This window comes from Dasypus novemcinctus, chromosome 17, assembly GCF_030445035.2.
Source record: "Dasypus novemcinctus isolate mDasNov1 chromosome 17, mDasNov1.1.hap2, whole genome shotgun sequence".
Taxonomy (NCBI): domain Eukaryota; kingdom Metazoa; phylum Chordata; class Mammalia; order Cingulata; family Dasypodidae; genus Dasypus; species Dasypus novemcinctus.
Genome location: NC_080689.1, coordinates 74,031,763 through 74,054,565, shown reverse-complemented (window position 1 = coordinate 74,054,565; position 22,803 = coordinate 74,031,763). Strand labels below are relative to the sequence as shown.

General features: G+C 40.1%; 1 protein-coding gene across 12 annotated transcripts in view; it reads right to left on the bottom strand.

Moving 5' to 3' along the window:
• The window catches only part of CTNNA2 (catenin alpha 2), a 1,156,618-nt gene that overhangs the window by 82,589 nt on the left and 1,051,226 nt on the right, over positions 1-22,803 (bottom strand). For all 12 annotated transcript variants that reach the window (XM_058278991.2, XM_058278987.1, XM_058278990.1 and 9 more), the window contains 3 exons: positions 11,168-11,260; positions 10,239-10,395; positions 3,361-3,561 (listed from right to left, as the gene is read on the bottom strand). In XM_058278991.2, coding sequence (XP_058134974.1) covers positions 3,361-3,561; positions 10,239-10,395; positions 11,168-11,260 — 451 coding nt within the window. The remainder of the gene's footprint in view (positions 1-3,360; positions 3,562-10,238; positions 10,396-11,167; positions 11,261-22,803) is intronic.

Genomic DNA, 22,803 nt, shown 5'->3' with positions numbered 1-22,803 from the left:
GCTGACATTTGGTGGATAGAGGCCAGGGAGGCTGCTAAACATCCTACAAGGCACAGCAAAATCTCCCCCATAAGAAAGAACTTTCCAGACCAAAGTGCCAACAGTTTAGTGGTTGAGAAACTCTGCTGCAGGTTATTGGATCTAATAACTCAACTGGACATAATCTGGTAGGTTGTGGCAAAGCAAAAAAAAAAGACATTTTGTGTCCCCTGTCCTAGATTCCTTCACCTTTTCCTCATTCTTCCTCTTGACACCTTCCCCTTCTTTCCCACTGACTGTATGAGCTCCCCAAAATATAACATACCCTCTGGGCAAAATTTGATACGCTCACAAGATAAAAGACCAATTCATCATGGCTCTAAGAAAATTTTAACTTGGAACAAAATATTAGCCCAAAGGTAGAAATTTGGGAAGCAGTGACATGCATGGTAGTTTTTTATTTTAAGAACATATGTCTCCCTTAGTACCCTGGGTGTCCATGCTCACTGAATTGATTCTCTGGTCTTCCTCAAGGTTCACGTGTCTGGTCTGTGCAAGAACGTTCCTTCACTTTTCTTACTAGCAAAAAGCAAGTCAGCTGAATTGTTTGCTTTTCTTTCCTTGGCCACCTCTCTAGCTATTCATAAAGAAACACTATTTTTGCTGTTTAGGAAAGAGAAGAACAATGGTGATGAAAGCAAAAGACTATATACCTTTATATATTCTAGTTCTCAGCCCACCAAAATCCACTTTTCCTTGACCCCTACTCTTATATGTTTGAGCATAGTTTTGCATAAACTATGTCAATCTCTTCTACCTAGTTACTTTTTTAGTCATTGCCAACAGATCCTGTAAAATAGAGAAAACTCAAACGTTTTGCTCATCTCCTTTGTTCACACAGGAATTGTATGTGGACATCAGGGCAAGGGAGGCACCTTTGGCTAACTCCCCGGGGCGTTCAATCACTGTAAGGAAGAGGAGGGATGGGTATTTAAAAATTTCTGACATTGAACAAGTTAGAGCACAATCTTGATGAACAACAATCCAAGATAGATTGCTCTGTTTCATTCATTATTTTCAGTTAAAAAAAAACACATAAAATTACCTGTATTTCAAACGTTTTGTGAAAATTATTTTAAAATACCTCAATCAACTAAGCATACTGTCCTTGCCTTTGAGGAGATTTTGATCCAACAGGCACCACTCCTTCTGTTCACTAAAGGAGCCCAAGATACAATAAGGAAAGACTCCAAAAATATCTCTTGAACAATGCCTGAATTCTTTTGGGGTACAAAGCCACATGGGAACTGGCAATATGCCCTTTATCTTTTATCAGTCACAATTATCGTTCACACCAGTCATAAGCAGGTGTAAGTTGAGAGTCCTGTCTCTAGCATATCGTTTCTGAGCATTGTTTCCATCCTTTTCTGATAAGCTGTACTCACCATCTTCTACTCAAGAAAAGGCTGCTATGTGTCAGATATAGCAGGGGAAGCTGAGATTTTCTTTTTTTTTTTTAAAGATTTATTTATTTATTTCTCTCCCCGCCCCCCTCGCCCGGTTGTCTGTTCTTTGTGTCTATTGTGTCTATTTGTGTCTGTTTGTCCCCTTCTGATGTTGTCAGCGGCAACAAACACAGCAGGAATCTGTGGTTTTTTTTTGTTGCGTCATCTTGCTGTGTCAGCTCTCCGTGTATGCAGCACCATTCCTGGGCAGGCTGCACTTTCTTTCGTGCTGGGCACCTCTACTTACGGGGCGCACTCCTTGCGCATGGGGCTCCCCTACGCAGGGGACACCCCTACGTGGCAGGGCACTCATTGCGCCCATCAGCACTGCGCATGGGCCAGCTCCACATGGGTCAAGGAGGTCCAGGGGTTTGAACCACAGACCTCCCATGTGGTAAACGGATGCCCTAACCACTGGGCCAAGTCTGCTTCCCTGTGATTTTCTAGCAGAATAGAACTAATAGGCCAGGAGCTCAAAACAAAGTAGTCCTTGAATTGGATAGTAAAATGCCAGCTTCTAATCCTTCCAAGTGAAGAAAGAAATATTGTTTGGCTTGCTTTACGTTACTCTACTTATGGTAAAGGACAAGGCTATTTGGAAGAAACTTATTCTGATTTCAGCTAATTAGACTGCAGGTATAACTTATTAGTATATTATCTTGATCATTATTGTTGCTACTTCTGATTCTAAGTCTGTGAGGATTTCAAGAAGAACAATAATCCCCAGATGTGTTTATTATCTTATTTTGTATTATCCCCTTTCTGCTTATATTTCAGACAGGGCAACCAGTGTCTAGATTACATGTTTTTTCTTGCTATTGTATGCTAACATGTATCTGCAGAGGTCTTTGTAAATACCCTTTCCTTGCAGAAGGAAACAAATTTCCACAAAGTTGTTTTATTATGCAGAACTTGGAACACCTCTATATTTGACTTTTCAGAGATACATCTATTTTTTAAATGCCTTGTGAATATCCAACATCCATGTGCAGCCCAGATAAAGCACCTTTTGTGGTTCAAGGGGAGAACTGGACTTTATTCTCATTTCCCCCAATAAATACAAATACACAAGGTGTGAAGGCCTTAAGAAAGGGTCCAAAGTCAACTGACATTAATCTAAGAAAGTAACTATTAAATATAGGCCAGTCTTTGACACAATGGTTCAAAGATGTGGGTAATTCTGCTAACTCACTGGAAGTAAGTCTTTTTTCCATCCCAGTGCACCTGAGAGCTATGAGAGGCTCCCAAAGAACCAGATTTCACCACATGAGTGAGTCTCCGGTGGAAAGTCATGTACCCCAGGAGGAGGACAAGTAGGTTCACCTAGAGGGGCAGGGCAAACACTGAAAGTTTAGCCTTTTTTTTAGCAGCCACCAGCTCCTTTCTTTGAGGAATGCATATCCAGTTGCTATTTAATGCCTTTATGTTTTTCCGCTGGCAGTACAGAGTCCTACCTCCTGATCTTATTCTCTCAAGCAATGGATGGAGAAATGGTTTTCAAGTTCAAGATTCCAAGTTCCCATCATATCTCCGCTATTTTCTAGCCTTGTGACCTCATTCTAGTCTTTTAACTGGGTCATTCTTCCATTTTCTCATCTGTAACTGAAGATAATGAAAATGTTCTGCCTACTTCACAAGTTCTTTGTGAGAAATTATAATGTAATATATAAATGCAATGCAATAACATTGTTGTTATTCTCCTAAAGCTATTGAAATTCAAACTCAAGAAACAAAGAGTCCTAAGCATGTCTCTTCTTCCATGATCATGCATAATTTAGAAGGATAAAGGCCTGTAGAAATCAATGAAACAATTTATTCAAATATGGAAATTAATCATGTCATTGACATTTTAGCCAGATCTTATATCCATACTTACCAGTCTCCGAGAGCAATTTTGTAGCTTCCAGCACCTTCTCGGTGTACACCCCAGCTTCGTAGTTTTCCATCTCAGCATTGATGATGTGTATGACTCGGGCTGCTCGGCCCCTGATAGCCCCCGCAGTCCGGTCCAAGGTGTCCACATCCCCTTCTTGGAGGGCTATCACACACTTGTTCACGTCCTCCAGGATGTGATTTTCTGTGGAGAGGACATAGTTATATGATTTTAAGTCCATTCAGACATTTAACATCCGAGATTGACTTACCAACTATCATATGCCTTCATCTTGCACATCTCAGTTCATGCCTAGTAATATTGAAATGGTACTTCAAGGTGATCATGACCTTGATGGTTCTCAAAATTGAGCATCACTTGGAGAGCTTGTAGCATCATGCAGACTGCTGGTTACCACTTCTATTTTCTGCTCATTAGGCCTGAGTTGGGGTCTAATAATTTGCTTTTCTATCAAGGATTCAGAGGATGCAGAATCTGTTGGCTCCAAGACACACTTGGAGGACCACTGAATTAAAGAGGGTCCATTCCATTGATTGAATGTTTGAGATTTACTACAAGAAAGGCCTCTTAGGGGTGTTGAAGGAGCCAACATGAAGTCAAGTGGACTTCTAAACATGACCAGAGTCAAAGATTTCATCACATGTTTATTAAGGAAACATTTAAGGGAAACTGTCACCCAATGAAGATCTGTCTTTAAAATCCTATCATACACAAGAATAGAGGTGACTGGGAAAGTTGGTCATGGAAAGAGGATCAGAGAGACCCCACAATTAAAATATAATCCAGTCTCCAGGCTAGTTTACTCAGATTAAAGTCAAGGTCAGCCTTGGCCTCGTATCAGAGCCCAAAGTGGAAAATAAGAAGGCAGGCTGGGAGGCTTTACTCTCTATTGGCATCCAGAAACGTGTTCTGGTCCCATACAGCTTAGCAAGTGTGCAATTTTGTGTTCAACATCCATGGTAAGATCTGAAATTATGTTTCCTTGAACATTCTTTAGAAACAAAATTCTACAAAATCTTGGAAACGTTTAATGTTCTACTGAAAGAAGAAAAGAATTTAAGTTGCACAAGAATACACACACACATAAATATATATACTTTAATTAAGTAAATGGAACAAGGTTGAAGATATTCTTTTTTTTTTTTTAACTTTTTTTTTTTAAGATTTATTTATTTATTTAATTCCCCCCCCTCCCCCGGTTGTCTTTTCTCTGTGTCTGTTTGCTGCGTCTTGTTTCTTTGTCCGCTTCTGTTGTCGTCAGCAGCATGGGAAGTGTGGGCAGCACCATTCCTGGGCAGGCTGCTCTTTCTTTCGCACTGGGTGGCTCTCCTTACGGAGCGCACTCCTTGCGCGTGGGGCTCCCCTACGTGGCAGGGCACTCCCTGTGCGCATCAGCACTGCGCAAGGGCCAGCTCCACACGGATCAAGGAGGCCCGGGGTTTGAACTGCAGACCTTCCATGTGGTAGATGGACGCCCTAACCACTGGGCCAAGTCCATTTCCCGAAGATATTCTTAAGTGATCTACTAACCTTTAATAATAATAAGGGCAAAATCAGTGGCTAGTTAATAACAGAATCAAATAGATTACTAACCTTTAAGAAGTTTCTCAGGTGAATTCTGATTTTTAAATTCCTAAAGGATTGATGGGACTGTGCCCATCAAATCCTAGTCCTTAATTTTTATGGATTTTTCTTAATTTTGTTAAACCAAGAACTCAGAGGGAGTATCTGTTCTTTTAGGACACTGAGTAGAAAATTGCAAAGCATGGCTTATGTTTCATAAAGTAACATTTTTTTGCCCTAGTACCATGTGATTTCCTCATGAATACCCTTATAGTTATTCATTGTCTACCTTTCTAGTTCTTTAATTTCAAACATAAATTAGAATAGAAAAATAAATGCAATATTAAAATTCTAATATTCATAGTTGTTAAACTCACAAAAAGTAGTACTTTCTGAATGCTGATATTTTCCAAAGAGAAAATGAAAGACACGATTATAAAAATAGATTTAAGAAAGTTTGATTTTGATTAATGAAAACTACCCCTTCTTGAAGTGCATAATGCAAACACATCTCAAAGAACACCTGAGAAAAAGGTTTACTCAAATGAAACTTGGTACAAGATTTTAACTGCAGTTTGATTCAAATGAGCTTCTCTTACTGCCCTACTAGATTCCTAAGGACAATTAAAATGGGTCCCTGTCCCTCTTAGTGACCCCTGAAAGGGGATTCATGTCAAAAACATGTACCCAGCTGCCATTTTGTTTCCTAACTAGCATAAATGTGTAAGAATAGGCATAGTTATGGCATTCCTCTGCATAGTTTAAAGGTAGCATTTTAGAGTTGACTGCACAAAAGTGAGAAGTCTGTCAATTATATTAGCTACTCATCCCTGTGGAGTTAATACAATTTTTAAAAAAATTCTCAGAAGGCTACTCATGACCCAATATCTTAAAATGAAATGAAATACTGTTTTGGGTTTTTTTCCCAAAACTGTCAGGCAAGCTGAGAATGTGCAACTAATTTAATTACGTAAGAGGCAAGAAAAAAATATATTATTGTAGATAGACCTATACCTACGTGAAAAAAGCTAGCATTGGCTAAACACTCTTATCAAAAAACATTGCTTTTAATGAGTCAAATCATCAACTAATTCATTAAATGCTTAGCCAGATTCATCGTGTTGTCTGAATAAAGTATTTACTAATTTTACTGATTTTACAATTTACTAATTGACTCCTTTCAGAATCAATTTTTTTTAATGTTAAGATAATTTGCTCAGTGTTTCTTAACTTTCTCCAATAAGACGTACCCTTTTTAAGGAAAATGAATCACAATTCCCTCATGATCATTTTATGGATCGTATAAATAATGCATAAAAGGTACTATGATTCATTAATGTTTTAAATCAATTTATGTTTTATTACTCTAAGTAGCAAAACGTATTTGAAAAAGAGCTTTATCTGTTCATGTAGACGTATCCGTTTTGTCAAAAGAACACACTTAATATGTATACAGATTCCTAGACACCTTGCATTAACTTTTCCCTCTGAGTCACAGTCCCCTCAATGCAGAGACCCACAGGTTTAGAAGCATATGTGTTTGGTATATCTCAAAAAGGGCACTATTTGCTGGTAGAATCCACACTTGATTCCTAATTACATTCTTGAACGTGCCTTGCACACAGCAAGCAATCGAAGAAGAGATATTGAACGAATGTGTCCACTGAAAAGGGACATTTGATTATATATTTTTATCCTAAGATAATTTCAAGATAAAAATTCATGAAGTAAGGAAATAGAGGCATGCTCTTCCCCCTACAAAAGAATACAGAGGTGGAAGTAGTAATAAAACGCATATGTATTTCGGAGATTACTCTTTGCTGGGAGAAACCAGCCAGGTAATTTGGATGTTTCACCCTGATATGCTGCATCATATAGAGACATGTTATAAAACACTTGACTGCAACATCTTTTGTGATAAACTTCCTTGAATTTTTGCAAACTTGACATTTAGGAAAAGATGTAATTTTCTTATAAAAATCACTGATGACCAAATTATTTGACTAGTAAAAACCTGTATTGCTAAATTCTAAAACCAAATTCACCATGTCAGTTTTTAAAAGAAGTCAAAATCAGGACTCAGGAGTATAAAAGAAAAAATGACAAGCAAAAAAAACACAAAAACAATCTTGGACATGATGGGATTGAGTTAATAATATTTTCAGCTCTGAGATTTCTGCTATTTTGTGTGGCAAACCCAAGCATTAAACCGTCATGTGGTAAGGCCAAGCTGCACTTTTTAAAACACTATTTAAAACTGTAGTTTTTGCCCAGTAGGAAAAGTTTAAATGGTCTAGCACAGCCATTTCACTTTTTTTTATGAGACCAGGCCCCAGTTGTAAATTGGTTTTGCCCCTGTAATGTTAATCGCTAGTATCACTGCTCCCCAACCTTGCTGTATTTCATGTGGAAGAATTAAACCCTGAGAAACACATATTCAGGTAGCATGGGGGAAAAAATCACAGCCTTTTAAAAACAGTGATCTCTCTTTTCATTTGTTTGTTTTTTAAACGGAGTTTCCTACCAGAATAGATATTCCCTTAAGAAGAAACTGATACATAAAATGTCATTAATGCCATTCCAAAATATCTCCTGGGCCAAACTTGCAATTTACTGATGCAAATGTTTTGGCTCCGGCTTGGAGAGGAGACAGCATGTAGTTTCCCCAACTCCTGGGCTGTGTCCACAGCCTACCAGCAGGGCAGAGTGGGCTGTGTCACTATTTGTCAAGCCTGGTCTGTGGAAAGGTGCCTGCTGTCTCGGATTGTCAACTCCAAAGGCAGGCTCCAGCAGGCCCTGCCAAGGCTGGCTCTCTGACAGGGCCTGCTCATTTTCCTGTCACGGCATGCCACGGCACTTGTACCACTGGGGCTGGACGGCACAGTGTTATCGGCGGAAGCCAAAGCCTGTCCTTGTTACTGCTAATAATGAGATGTACAAAGGAAAGGCAGGGAGAAAAGGTGTCTGAGGTGGGGCGCGGGGGAAGGAAATTCAGAAGAGCTTCGTGCCGTTGAAGAAGTCTGAGATAAGACCTCTTCACCTAGCTTCTCCCCACCCCCGGAAACGTTCCTTCAGGTGTTTAAAGAACAGGATGAGTTGGGGAAAGTGTTCAGGTTCTGAGATGATTCATCTCTGTAAAAGGCAGTCTGTGGGCATTTCCTACTCATTTGTGGGTAGAATGGGAGGGAAAGGAAGATTCCCAGGGGCTGTCTGCTGCTGGGTGAATCCGGGGCTGGGGTTGATCGGGAGGGTCCCTGCTCCTTACTGGGGGCCCCTGCCCTGTGTCATCCTACCGAAGCCTGACCAGACCCTGGAAAGGATATTTGTGTGGGTGACCACCCTTCCATTCCCCACCACCCAAATTCCTGACCCCCTATCAGAAATACTCATCAGTACCTTCTTATAGATATAATGCTTTGGGTATCTTAAAAAAAACATATTTTTTTATTAAAGAAGATGTGAGTGTACAAAACAATCATGACTAAAGTGCAGAATTCCCATGCTCTGCGTATCTTTTAGGTCTATGAGACTTAGCCATGAGCATAGCAAAAGTTTCAGAAACGGGAACTTACTGAATTCTTTATTAGCCAATCCCTAGACATAGGGATTTATGAATAAATAGTTGCGATGACAGACCATCAAAAAACTAAGCCCTTTAAGAATGAAAAACAATACAGTTTCCAAAAACGATTAGAGACTGGAATGAGGGTGCCAGGATGCCACGAGAAGGGAGTTGAAATGAAAGTTGAAAGCACCATAGGAAATTTCACTTCCATCTTGACTTATTGATAATTCTGTAATTTGAAAAGAGGATGATCTGGATTTTAACACCATCCTCTGCCAAGTGAACCACCCTCTTTCAAAGGCTTACTTTTCTCAGAGGAAAAGTTAGAATACCTATTTTCTAGAATTTTGGCGAGAATCAAAGCCAACAGCAGAGAAAGAGGCAAAGTATAGACACTGAGCTGTTAGCTCATTTTTCCCACCTGCCTTGCCTTATCCTCCACCAAGGCAGTGTTGACTTTTTGATTATCCTCAGATCTATGGATTGGACTGTGCTGCTCTCAGACCAACCCCAAACACAGCTTCCCAGGAGGAACTCACCGTTTGTTTCTTCAGAAAAAAAAAAACAACAAAAAACATGGCACCTAGGAAAAATTTCCAAACAGTACGGCCTCTCCCCCAGGAATCACTTCTATGCTGCTGTAGTCAGATGTCCTGCCTGCCTGGTCCCTGCCAGCAGAGAAAGGGTGCTTCCTGCCTCCTCAGGCCTCACTCTGCCCAGAATAGAAGCAACTAAGGAGCAGGTGCTGGCCAGGGGGGCTGCTGAGTTGGTGAGTTGCCCTATGAGCTCCGTAGGGCTGTGGGTGGAATCAGCACCCGGTTAGCGTGAATTCTCAAGGGCCGCTTGGCAATGTCAACACGTCACAGAGGAAGCGGAAGTTTCCAGGGGCTTCCTTTTCCTCCTCACCATGACGGCTCTTCAAGGTGAAATCAGCCAAATGTGTTTGGTCAAACATGTTTGGGAAAAGGCCCATTTGCCAGCTGGTGACAAAATCTTGAAACAGAGTTAATAAGCCAAATTAACTTCCATGGTTATTCGGACTCACTAGCCCCCTTTCCGTCTGGCTTCATTTTATAAAGAAGAAAGACACAATTTCCAGGGATGACTCCTTCTATTTTCTTTCACTCACTTCATTCCACAATCCCTAGGACAAGTGCTCAAAACCTCCGTATCTCCCCACTGCCTTCAATAGCGTTCATCCTGCAGCTGATATTTCTACCTGGTTTATCACCAACCTGGGTAGCTTCACTTCTTGGAAAAACAACCCAGCTAACATGCCCACAATGGAATAGCTGATTGCCAATTTTCATATATACACTTACATGGGTGAGCCAGTGTTTTATTTTATCATAATCCATCCTCTTTTGTGGATGACCAATTTAGATGTACCATCCTGCTTAAAAGAAAGAAGGGAAAAAAAACCCAAAAAACTCCAGAAAAAAAAAGGGGAGGCAAGGAATGGGAAGCTCAATTATCTGTTCAGGTTTCTGACATCTTTATCAGGAAAAAAACGTACTTTTCCCTCTTATGCTTTGACTCAGAGTCTTGAAATCATATACACACCAAAGAAAATTTTTCAAAAGGGTTCTTATCATTGCATTTGCAGAGATGATTAAAAGTGCAAAGGGCCAAGGAGAGCCCTTGAAACAGAGACCCCTGACATTTACGAGCTTTTCCTGACCTCATCTCTCGCTCTTTGTATTTTTTGCAGGAGCCCGTTGGCAGTGACTACCTGAGACGGAGAGGAAGTCGTCCACGGAGGTGATGTCATCCACGGCCTCCGTCAGGACGCGCACCTGCTTCTCCCACTGGTCTTTGAAGACATCCATGTTATCCTGAGCGACTTTGCTCTGTGGCCGGGCAGCCAGCGTGAGAGCAGCATTGATGACCTACGGGTTAGAAACAATTCAGGGGCGTGACGACCACATTCTTCAAAGGGAGAACAAGGCAGGAGCCACGGACTCTGGGGACTGGTCGGACACATGGATTCTTGATGTTCAGAAAGGACAAGCAAGAGCAAGAAGGCGCAAATAGCTTCTCAACTAGCATTCGTTTTTGTTTGCTTCACTTTTCTTTTTTTTAAGATACACTAATTTGCCTAAGATTTCAAAACTTATCCACAGACAAATCCTATGTACTTAGCATCCTATTGACTTAGGACAGAAATATAGCTTTTGCTTTCTGCGTGTGGAAGCTTAGGATTTAGTTGTTGAGACAAGGCAAATAGATATGGAGTGTTTAAATAACAACTGACAACATAGAGAACAAAGCCAGTATGAGTGGACATGACAATAATTGCCACGGTTATTCTGAAGAGGCTGTCATACTTATAAATACTTTTGGAGGAAGGTAGCATTTGAAACAGCCCATGAATGATATATATGATATAGGTAGCCTTTTCCAGTGAGAGGAAACCGGGCAAGGTAAGGAAAGGATTGAGATGAAGGCTGGAGCTCTGTGGGTCCTAAATATCAGGTTGCTGCGTGGCCCTTTTTTTTTTTGAGTTTGGCCAGTAAAAATAATTTATTTGGGAAATGGGGGAAAGAAAGGAGATTGCTGAGAAACGGGAGGGAAATACAGAAAAACACACCAGGCTTTGGTATGGGCTCCTCTAGGCAGAGAAATCCTGGGTGGGCTTTTGAAACAGTGAACAAGGCTTACCTGAGGACACAGACTGTCAATCTGGGTGGCTGCCATCCGGACTAATTTCACCCCTTCCTCATTGTTGGAGATGGAACAGGCCAAATTGGCAACCTGTAATGAATAGAATTCAAGTGAAACTCACGATGGGGCAAAGGGAAAATGTATCACACGCCCTTGCTCCTTCTCTGGAGAGTGCCTCATCCGGAAGACTCCTTTCACAAAGAAGATTAGGGCAACCTTCAGTGTTGAACTAAATGTTCCTGGGTCATAGGCTGAATAAATCACACATTTCTGCCAGGAGACAGGTGCTAATAACAAATGACTGCTTCGAGATTCTTAAGCAGGCACAATGCTGCCTTTGAACGGAGTACTTTTGAACCTTCTTCTGCCAAGGACTGCTCTGACCCATCTACACTCTCACTTAAGCCCACCCAGACATATTCTTGAGAGAAGAACCCAATGATCTTGGTCCCAACAGTACTAAATTCAGGCCACTGAGGGTAATGCCGCAGGAAATGCTTGGGATTTTAAAAGAGATTCATAGTTGAAAATTAGGGTGCTCTGTCCAAAGGATCCCAGATATACCTATCAAAGTGTCAAGAAGCTGCTGTCCACCAGCAGCCAACTTAAATGCATTCACGTTCCAGGCAGGCATGAGAAATGAGCGAAAAAGGCTGATATAATCCAGTAGGCAATGGTGAAGAGTGTAGCAAATTGGAAAACGTAAGGCTAGTATAAAAGCACTGACATTTGATTTTTTTTACACTATCCTAGCCAAAAGAGCTGAACTGAACTCAAGAATTTAGACTTGGATTATTCTTTCTCCTTAAGGAGAGAGAGCTGGGAAGACAAGGTCAACCTGATTGGTCAAGGTCAACAACAAACAAAACCATAATCACATCACTGATGAATCCATCAGGATGGTGTCCAGAGGACAGGAGAATGCTGATTAGGGAGGGCAAAGAACAGGAGAAAGGCAGCCAGGGCTAAAATCAGAAGGGCAGTTAGAACAAGTGCTTAGCAGAGTACAAATCCCCTGGAGTGTCTTAGCCACCTGCCCTTTGGCATCCTACTTACCTCTGCTCTCCAAAACCAGTCAGTTTTCCTACCAGGCTTGAATGCCCTGGGAGAATAAAATGCACTATACAAGTGTATAGTTACCACTGTAAAAGAAATCCTAGTTATGCAGTGTGGTGAAGTAGGAAGAGCACAGAACTGGGAATCAGAAGGCTGCTGCATCTCTCTTATCTGCTAACCAACACTGTGCTCTTTGGCAAATCACTTCAGAGGACTCTTTCCTTATCAGGAGAATGAGATGTTTGTGTGGTGCTACTAAAAACTATTTTCAGAGATTACTTCAATTAATCATCAGTGAAGTTTTGAAGCTTCGCGGGAAGATGGAAAACAGTCTATTACAGTGAGAATGATGAGAAATCATGGATTAATTGAGCTCCAAAAATTATCATGGCATTTCTTGCAATTTATAGTTTACCTTTGTATCTTCAGATAAATTTTCACTATTTTACTTCATTATCAAGATTAGTCTGGGAGAAAGACAAATAAAACTTGTTGTATTCATATGCATGAAAGCATATTGCCAGGGCCATGAGGCTTCTTGGAGGCAGAGCAAGGACTAACAATACAAGTCTCCTAACATCAGCTTCTTCATGCTACATTTGTATTCTATATTTTAGTTCTTCTGTATCCCAAACGCCTGACTCAGTACATGACAGAGATTGGTGTTCATTTTAAACTCAGTACAACTTATTGTAGACAGCGATTTGCAATACATTATGGATGAAAGGAATTATATCTTTAATTTAGCTAGACCCATTTTCACATCACCTTCAAGGAGAGGTAACCAGCTCTATCATGTTAGCAACAGTAACTACAATCTAGTCCATTGACTGATACCAGGCCAGGATTCAGTATCCATTGTTCTTGGTGATTCGAGGAGCATCAGAATAATGTAATAGTGTGTTGAATTTTTTAATGAAGATGTATGAATTTAAGTTCTGTCTTTCAATCTTTGATTAATTTCTTTCTACTTCTGCTGTCGAACAACCTTTTATTTTATGAAATGATGATGATTTTAGGTAATGGTTTAGTTTGTGCTTCACCATCCTTGCTTGTTATGTGAAAGAGACTTGGGGTCACACTTTTACATAGCAGTGGGAAATTGCCAAAGAGTTTGGCACATGACCCTATAACAAGAACAAGAAAATGTACAGACTGCTCAGAACCAGGACTTGAGTAATAATTGCTTGCATCTCATAAGAAGAGTAAGAAAACAGCAGCATTCCCAATGAAATAGTGTCTCCAGATTACGTCCTCAAGTCCCCAGTAGCTATGACCATCAAAAAAGGAGAGCCAGCCAGATACTTTGTGCCTCTTGCTGAAAGGACATTATACTAACCTATGATATATTCTTGCCAAAAAAAAATGCAAAACAAACTATAACACAGCAAAACCTGGAAATAATTGGCCCTTAGGATCACTTCCCAACTTATAGGAAATTGAGGAGAGAAGTAAACATGAGGAACAGAATCACATGAAAGCAATTGTGAAAAACCCAAAGGTGGGAACCTGGTGGAAAAGGTTGGGCTCCTGAGGTCTCTGGAGATATCCAGACACTATAGGCCACGCAGGTCGCTCAGGAGTTTGGCACCCTGCCAGTGGGCCCTACTTTGGAATTTATGTTCCCCAGAGTGACAGAGTTGGACACAGTTGTGGTTTCCCTACAAATGGCTCTTCTGTCATTCTATCTGAACCTATAATTTGTATTAGAGTTGTATGTATACGTCCAAGAGACTAAAGTCTTTGGACTGTCCATGTGCCAGCTGGGCCTTCAATCTCAAAAGAGTTGCAACACCTACTCTCCAGTCATTGGTCTCACCCAGGACAACTAACAAGGAGGTAACGATGGACAACTACCATACCAAGGAACAGAGAAAGTCTGCAACTGCAAGCACGAGAGTCCCATCCATCAGCCCCATGGGCTTGCAGCCCCCTCTCAGTTAGAGGCAGAGTGGACATCACCATCCCAGAATCCTCAGGAGTGAAGAATGAACAATAGACTAAAGTAGACTGACTGGTATTCTACTACAGACTTATTGTGATTCTAGCAATGGAAGAGATTATATCATTGATGTGGAGGCAGTGGCCACTGAAGGTTTTGAGGGCAGAGAGAGAGAAAAAATAGGTGTAATATGAGGGGATTTTTGGAACTTGGGAATTGTCCTAAATGACATTGCAAGGACAGATGCAGGGCATTATATATCTTGCCATAACCTACAGAATTGGGTGGGAGAGAGTGTAAACTACAATGTAAACCTTAATCCATGCTAAGTGGCAATGCTCCAAAATGTGTTCATCAATTGCAATGAATGTGCCTCACTAATGAAGAATGTTGTTAATGTGGGAAAATGTGGGAGGTGTGGGGAGCAGGGGATATGGGAATCCCCTATATTTTTTACGTGACATTTGTGTAATCTAAGTATCTTTTAAAAAATAAAATAAACTTAAATATATAGAGACCTTATTTGCATCCTAAATAAAATAAAATATTCTAATAAATATATACCTACATATATATGTAAATAAATATAGAGATAATAAATAAAATTAAAGTGCACTTAAGAATAATTCAAGGAAATTTAAACACTGACTAAATATTTGCAGATATTAAGGAGTTATTATTGCTTTAAAGTGTGTGAATGATAATGCAATTACACTTTTAAAAAGAGTCCTTAGATTTTAGAGATATAAACTGGAATTTTTATAGATAAAATGATATATTTGGGATTTGCTTCATAATTATATTGGGTGGGGGAAATGGGTGAGACTACAGAAAAATTAAGATTGGCCATCAGTTAATCATTTGTAAAACTAAGTAATAGTAATAGTATATTGTGTATATTGTGGTTCATTATATGTTCTCTATTTTGGACATGCCTGAAATTTTCCACAATAAAAAAAGTTTTTTAAAGGGAGTAACAACAAATATTCTACTACCAACTCTGGTGAAATACTATTTTTTCACCTGTACAGATCTCAATGTAAATCAGAGTGAAACTGCAGTACGGTTTAGAGCTTAAGCCTTGCAGGAGTAATACCAGTGTGAGCATAGAAGAAGAGTTCTGTAAATGGACTGTGTAAATCACAGAGGTGGCTCTCCAGACCACCCAGCCTCCCATGAAGGCTGGCTGTGAGTCACCTGGCAGAGGCCAGCCCTAGAAGACGTATGGTCTAGAAGAGCTGACCTCTAATGAAAAGGAGATACAAACCAGGAACATCCAGATGACCATAATGAACTTTCTTCCAGTATATCCTTGCAAGTGTTTTCTCATCCTTTGTTTAAAGAAATTCTGTTTTGGTTTAGCTCTAGTGTGGGAAACTCATCCCCCAAGAGAATCTTCACAGAGGTAGCAGCACTAGCAAGACTTGGCAAAAAATAAAGAACTGGCAACTCCCAGTAGTCCTCTAATTATTTATTCTCTTTAATTTTACTGATCCATAAATCCCAAACTTTGGCAGCCTCCAGACTGCAATATAATATAATAAACTCCTGCTGTTTAAGTCCACTTAAAATCAGAATTTCATTTACCATGTATTGTATTCTGAAAATATTTCCAACATGATGCAAAAGATTTCACTATCTCCAAAAGCAGGCTTGTGTGTGTTTAATGTGGTCATGGACTCAATTCAAAATCCCACCTTTCTTATTTTCCTCTGGCTTGCCTTTCTTTGTTTCTCACTGAGCCTACTGGCATCATGATAACCCCGAACATGTCTGTGTTTGTTTGTTTGGTTTTTATCTACTGTGATTTCTAGATCTCTGGCATAAAATAACCCTAAACTTCAGACTTTGAGGCAGCTCCCAATCAATAAGGTGACATTTTAACACCATTCTAATGCCATTGCTCAAAGCAGGCACTTGACGATTGATTTCAACTACTTATTCTTTAACTAAATTTCTGATGTTATATCAGAAATTCTCTGCTAAAATAAATGTCCTATTTTCCAAAGTATAGTATGTTCTCCTTTTTAAAAATCACCTTAGCATGACAAATAATCTTCCTGGGGAGGGTAGGAGGACTAGAATAATTTAAAACATGTGAGAAAGATTCATGTGAGTAGAAAGATGTTCAACAAGCCATGAACGTATGTCAATAGATTGCAAACAAAAAAAAATGTAGAGCAGTATGAATGAATTTAATAGAATTTTGCATCTTGTATGAATCAACCAAGCAGGTAACACTGATATGATATACAAATCCCAGCTGCACTGCCCTCTGATTTCTCTGCCTGTCATTTTTTTTTAACTTAGCTGAGGCCACAAAAGTCATTCGCCTTCCTGGACGCTTAGAAAACAATTCAGTATATCGTTAAGAATTAAATATTAGGATACATGATATTGACTTGAGATTGATGAGGCCATGACTAAAAGTGGCATAGCTCCTTGAAGAACTAACTGGACTGCATTCTTGCCAACCTTTAATAAAGAGAAGCCCTCACTCATAACTTCGGAGAGCATAAAGGACTTTTGGAAGGCAAAGCTGGAAAGACTAGGCCAGTTTTCTATCTTTGACTTCATGACTAAAACTTGGGTCATGTTGGGGAAAAGGATGCTCAGTGCCATCACCAAATTACATGCTGCTGACTACAAGACCTCGAAGAGTTCAGAAAAACAAGCCATCTGTCCTCTTGGGTGATTATCAGTAAACTCATGGTAGAGGAGGTAAGATATCCATCTTACAATATTTCTTTTCTGATTCAACTTTCTGGATGCTCAACAGAGATTATGATATATCTTCACTCTTCTGGGGACACACTGTGAAACAAATCAATAATATCATTAGCAGGATCTAGAAAGACACTACACCAGCAAAGAGAGATGATAATAATTCTTCCATGAAAGTAACCTGCTCTTTCAACTGAAATGGTACTGCAGTTGGCATCCATTCCTTAGCCCTTTAATGATCACCTTAGCTAACTGCTAAATAGAATGGAGATAATCCTGGGACATTGTAGTGTAGTCAAAATCAAAGTTGTGGAGCCATTATAAAAATATATTCTGGTCATTTAAAATGCAAGATGTTTTTAATAACACAATGCCCTGCAGAGCTCAAAGATCCCAATGAAGGGCAAATTGTGGCTGTGAAATTCAGCTTTGAGAGGATGTCACTGCCAAAGGCAGCTGCAAAATAGCACAGTACTGTCTGAACACTACAAGAAAAGCATAAGTGCTTTATTAAAAGCCTCTGCTAATAAAGTATTTGGGCATTTAACTCTAGAGTGATATGTGGTACATGAGAAGGATGAACGTTTTCTTCTTTTTTGGCCCTGGAAATCAAATTACTCTTTTTCATATTCGTGATTCTGTTCAGTTCCAAACACCGGCACATATTCACTGCATTCAACCCCCAAACACTGTATCATTTCATTAATTTTCACAGCTTCAGATATCATATTGGTGTTTTAAGAAGAGCACACTATTGAAATAAAGTAGAATAGCAATTCAGAGTTCCATAAAACACTCACTCCTCACATTCATAGTTCATCATCATTGTAAATTTGAAAGACAAAATGAACTTATTTACTATTAAAAGGGAACTATTTGAACTTACAGTCAACACAGTCACATGGCCATAAACAACTGTAGAGAGAAGGGATGATGGTACACATTCCATGCAAACTGTTAGTCTCTCTAACTTTCAGGGCAGGAAGGACTGCCATCATCATAATCTGAAGATTTAGTCGTTCACCAGGACTAATATACTTAGACCGCAAATAAGTGCTAACATATATGCCCCTGCCTGGCATCAAATTTAAGGTTCCTACAGAACATGCCTCCTATTTTAGAGAAAGAATTTTCCAGTTCCCTAGGAGAAGAAAGAATACAACCCCTGAAACATGTGAGAGGCAAAACAGAAGCGGCTGATGTTCAGACAGAGGGATGTAGTGTGAAGGAAGGCATGGGCTTCTGACGAGGTGGGCTGTGATGCAGACCAATTAAGTGGTCCCTGCACAACTGGATCTGCGGAAACCCTGAAAGGCCTGGCTGCCCAGGGAATGCTTGCAGCAAATCTCTTTCATGCAGCTGCTATTTCACATTAAGGCATGGTCACTCACTGTGGGTTGAGTTTATCAGCCTGGGTGACAGAAACTGAGGCTCTGAAGAATAGAGGAGAGAAGCCTATGTGGCTCAAGTGATGAGGCTCACGTCTACATATGGGAGGTCCTGGGTTCAGTTCCTGGGACCTCCTGGTGAAGACAAAGCTGGCCCATGCTGCGGAGAGCTGGCCTGTGCTGTGAACTGATGCAACAAGATGACACAACAAAAAAAGAGACACGGAGGAAAGACAATGAGAGACACAACAAACCAGGGAGCTAAGGAGGCTCAAGCGACTGGGTGCCTCTCTCCTACATTGGTGGTCCCAGGATTGGTTCCCAGTGCCTCCTAAAGAGAAGACAAACAGACACAGAAGAACATGCAGTGAATGGACACAGAGAGCAGACATTGAGCATAGGTAGGGGTGGGGGTGGGTGAAAAAAATTTTTTTAAATGGAAAGAATAGAGGAGACTTACACACTGGGGAAAGGGTGGCTCAGTAGAGGTTGGTGGTTAGGGGCAACACAAGACCCTGGAGTACAGGAGGAAAGGAGAAATGCTTTTCCCCCTATCTCTGTCTAAATGACCTCTTTAAAGCACCTGGCACTCTTGATCATTACATATATATTTTCTTCTTTTTTTAAGAAAACTAATCATATAATGGTTAAGAGCCTGGACTTTGGAGTCAGGCAGTGCAGGGTTTATATCTTGACTCATTCTTGTCAGATGGGCAAGGTGATTTGCCCCTCTGAGCCTGAAAACCTCAATTCTTAAATATAAATATAAAATAAATATAATAAAAAATATAAATATAAGAATGAAAGAGAAGTGGATAGAATACTCAATCTTGTACCCAGTCAGGATTTGACAAATGTTTGGTAAAATAATTCCTGGCTGTCATACATTCTCCAGTATTTGCTATTACCAAGAACAAAACATGTATCTCTAGGCATCCAGTTCTTGCTGCTGTCAGAAGTGGAATTTCTGGGTCAGGGAACTGTTAGGGCACTTTTTTACATATGGCCATTGTGCTTGCTGAAAACTTCCCAGCAATGAATGGCCAGTTCTTGTGTTTCCAGTATCTCGTTCCACACTATCTCACACTGTTTCTCCTTGGCTACTCTGCCACCACATTGCCCGAATGCCTTTCTAACAATTCATTCTATAAACCACAAGCGTAAATGATGATTGCTAAAAAAGTCACTTCACAGTTCCCCAGCTAGACTGAATTCTTGGAAGACAGACCCTCCACTACACCAACTACATAGCCGGGATGACCAGAGCTCAAATCCAATGTTTTGAGTTTGTGAAATCCTATAAGTTCCCTTCCTGCTGTATAAAGGACCATTCAACTTGACATGGCCCCGCCATAACTAGGAGGGCCCTGGTCCTATGATCTGGCATTGAGAGCATGTATATGATCTCATATGATCGCCATACTCTCCTTTTCCACTTCTTCAGCAGATCAGCCTTTGGCAGCTGATACCAATTGAAGCTTATACAGCATCCTGCCACACGGTGCTGGCAGGCAAATTCTTCATGGTCTCAACAGGCCTGATGCCCTCGACTGTACTTCTACACCTATGAGAACACAAATCTGCATTTCTAGGCCATCAGGGATGTAGAACAGCTCTTTGGCCTGTGTTCTAGGGAGACACGCACATCACATGCTGCTTGCTTCCCTTTGTGCAAATTAAAGCGATCAGTCTGCCCGGTGACTTTAATGGAGGCAATCACCGGTTCACATTCATGAACAAATTGATGTTCCTGCTTCATTGTTGAATCACTCAGCATAAATCCATACCTTTCATATTTAAAAAACCTCAGTGACTTAAAATAACGCAATAAAGCATTACCTAATACCTTCTTGAAGCAGGTTCATCAATAACGTGTGGTTGTGTGAAAACTACACTTTTCATGTGTCATCTAAAATCATGCGGTGAATACGATGCCCTTTTAATTACCAAAGGCCTCTTGTGGTTTTGTTTCTCTAATCTCATTTTGGGGAAAGCACTTTTAGTTGGTTTCTCCAGGTCCCATATAAGTAAATACAATCTTAACTCACATTGAGTGAATAAAACATGCTGACCTTCATATGTATATGGGGTGAATCACCCTCTGCACATCTGTTGAATGGGGGCTCCAGGTTATGTCTCTAGCAAAGGAAAAGGGCTTCACTGAATCATCCAGTGCTGGTTATTTAGCCACAGTCAAGGAATGTTTTGTGAAATAAAGGGGCAGCCCGATAAAGAAATGAATGCAATCAGTCTCTAAAGCCTCATCATGTACATTTCAAGATGACAAGAATAAGTATGGAGTCAAGACCATAGCTAGACCATAGAATGAATCTAAACACACACCCCCAACCAAATGTTGGGTCTATGACTTCAGCCCATTTTACCAAGAATTCCCACCTAACCCCCAACTTGATAAGGAAGATAAGAGTCCCCACTACCTCTATCTATCAAGGTTTATTTTAAGATCCACATGTTTCTGGAATCTTCCTCTTCACACTGGCCAATAGAAATCTCTTGGCATGCGGAAAAGTCTGGTGAGAGAAAATGGCAAGAACAAACTAAGGGGGCATAAGTCCAGGAATGTATTTCATATAGCCAGCCAAAAAAACTTTAAGACTGAAAAACAAAGCAAAACCAGTTACTACAAATCTTAAGAAGATAAACATTGGGAATGATGAAAAAGTTAACCAAGTAAATGAAGCATTTATAGATATACAAAAGAACCTTGCATCTTTCTCTAAAGGTCTTTGCCTTGGACCTCTGCAGAAACAGTCAATTCCTCAGCAGTATGATGAAAAGAAGCCAGTTAATATTGATTAGGCAACAAGATTAATGACTCAGTTGTAATACAGTTGTGATACATCAAATTCCCAAAAATTTATCAAAAAAATTTACACAAAAAAAGAAATCTCTCTCTATTCTAAATCCCTTCAGGCTGACAACCTGTACCACTGGTTGCTGCTCACCACATGTTACTTTATTCATTTGTGTTATGTGTGGATGAATGGATAGATGGATGGATACATATGTATATACATACATTAGAATTAGATATAAATACATAATGTATCTTCAACTAGATTTCAATCCCCTTGTTGATAATGGTTGTGTCTTACTCATCTTTGTGGCTCCTATGATTCCCTGTACAATACCTTGCAGAGAGCAAGTATAAATGTGGTCCCATGTCAGTCTCCAGTTTCTTGGATAGTTTTGTTATCTCTTACCCCCACCTAGGTGTACCTTTCTTGAGTTCTACTCTCTTATATCACTGTTTGTTTACCTAGTCAAAGATGCTAATTGATTAAGCAAAGTAACTATTCACTAAGGTAATCTTCTCTCCTCCTAGGTAATGTAAGTCCTTAGCTGAATTACAATGCTCTTTTTTTTTTAATGTTATTGAGTCTTTATGGTCCTTAAGGAAAAATGTGCATTGTAGAAACTTCAGGCTCCTCTAGCAAATGACTGAGCAAATAGACAAGGAGAGGGAGCTTTAAGCTTCATCAGCTTTATCTAAAAATTTTTCTATGCCTTTTCTTCCTCTACCAAATATTTTGGAGCACAGACAGGCCAAATTCAGACCACCACCTAGTTCTATAAATAAAGTTTTATTGGAACGCAACCATGCCTATTCATTTAAATATTGTCCATGGCTGCTTTAGTACTATAGTAGCATAATTGGGCAGTTGCAACAGAGACTATAGGATCCACAAGAAAAAATATTTACCATTTAACTCTTTACAGTACAAATTTGCCAACCTGTTATTAGAAGAAAACTCGGGTAGAATCAGACAATTTTGTCAAACCAGTCAAATATGCCAAAGCATCTCCATAGCAGGAAATAGGAGAAGTGATGAACCTGGCATCTTTATCATACAAGTGCAATCAACAAAATCAAGTAGATCAGGGAGGGACACATGTTATTGGCATATAAAAACATGTGTCCCTCCAAGGTCTACTTAACTGAATTAACTTCTATGACCAGAAAGAAAAAGAGGAAAGGTTGGAAGAGGAAGGAGGAGAAGGAGGAAGAATAGGAGGAGGAGGAGAAGAAGAGGAATAAGAGGAAGAAGAAGAAGGAGCACTCACCCTGCACTACAATTTTACTTGGGTTTGGTAGAATAGATTTGGCCACAAACACTTTCCCTCTATACCCAAGAGGGGACTGTTAATTCCCCTCCCCTTGGATCTGGAGTCATCCTGTGGCTCACATGACCAACAGAATGTGGTAGAATTGATGCTTCTTGTCTTGTGAGATGAGGTCATATGATGCCTTACCCTACCTGCCTTCATGTTATGGCGAAAACAACTCTTGGGAGCCCTGAGCTTCCTTGTAGATAGTCTTCCCACCTTCTGGAAAAAGAGCAAGGTGGAAAAGCTCTGGTAAAGTAGAGGCCATGTGGATAGAGAGGGTGCATGGAGAAGCAGGAAAGCAACAGACATGTGAGTTAAAGAAGCCATGTTGAATATTTTCAACCATTTGCTCCTCCAGCATCCAGTTGCCATCTCTCTGTAACTACACAAGA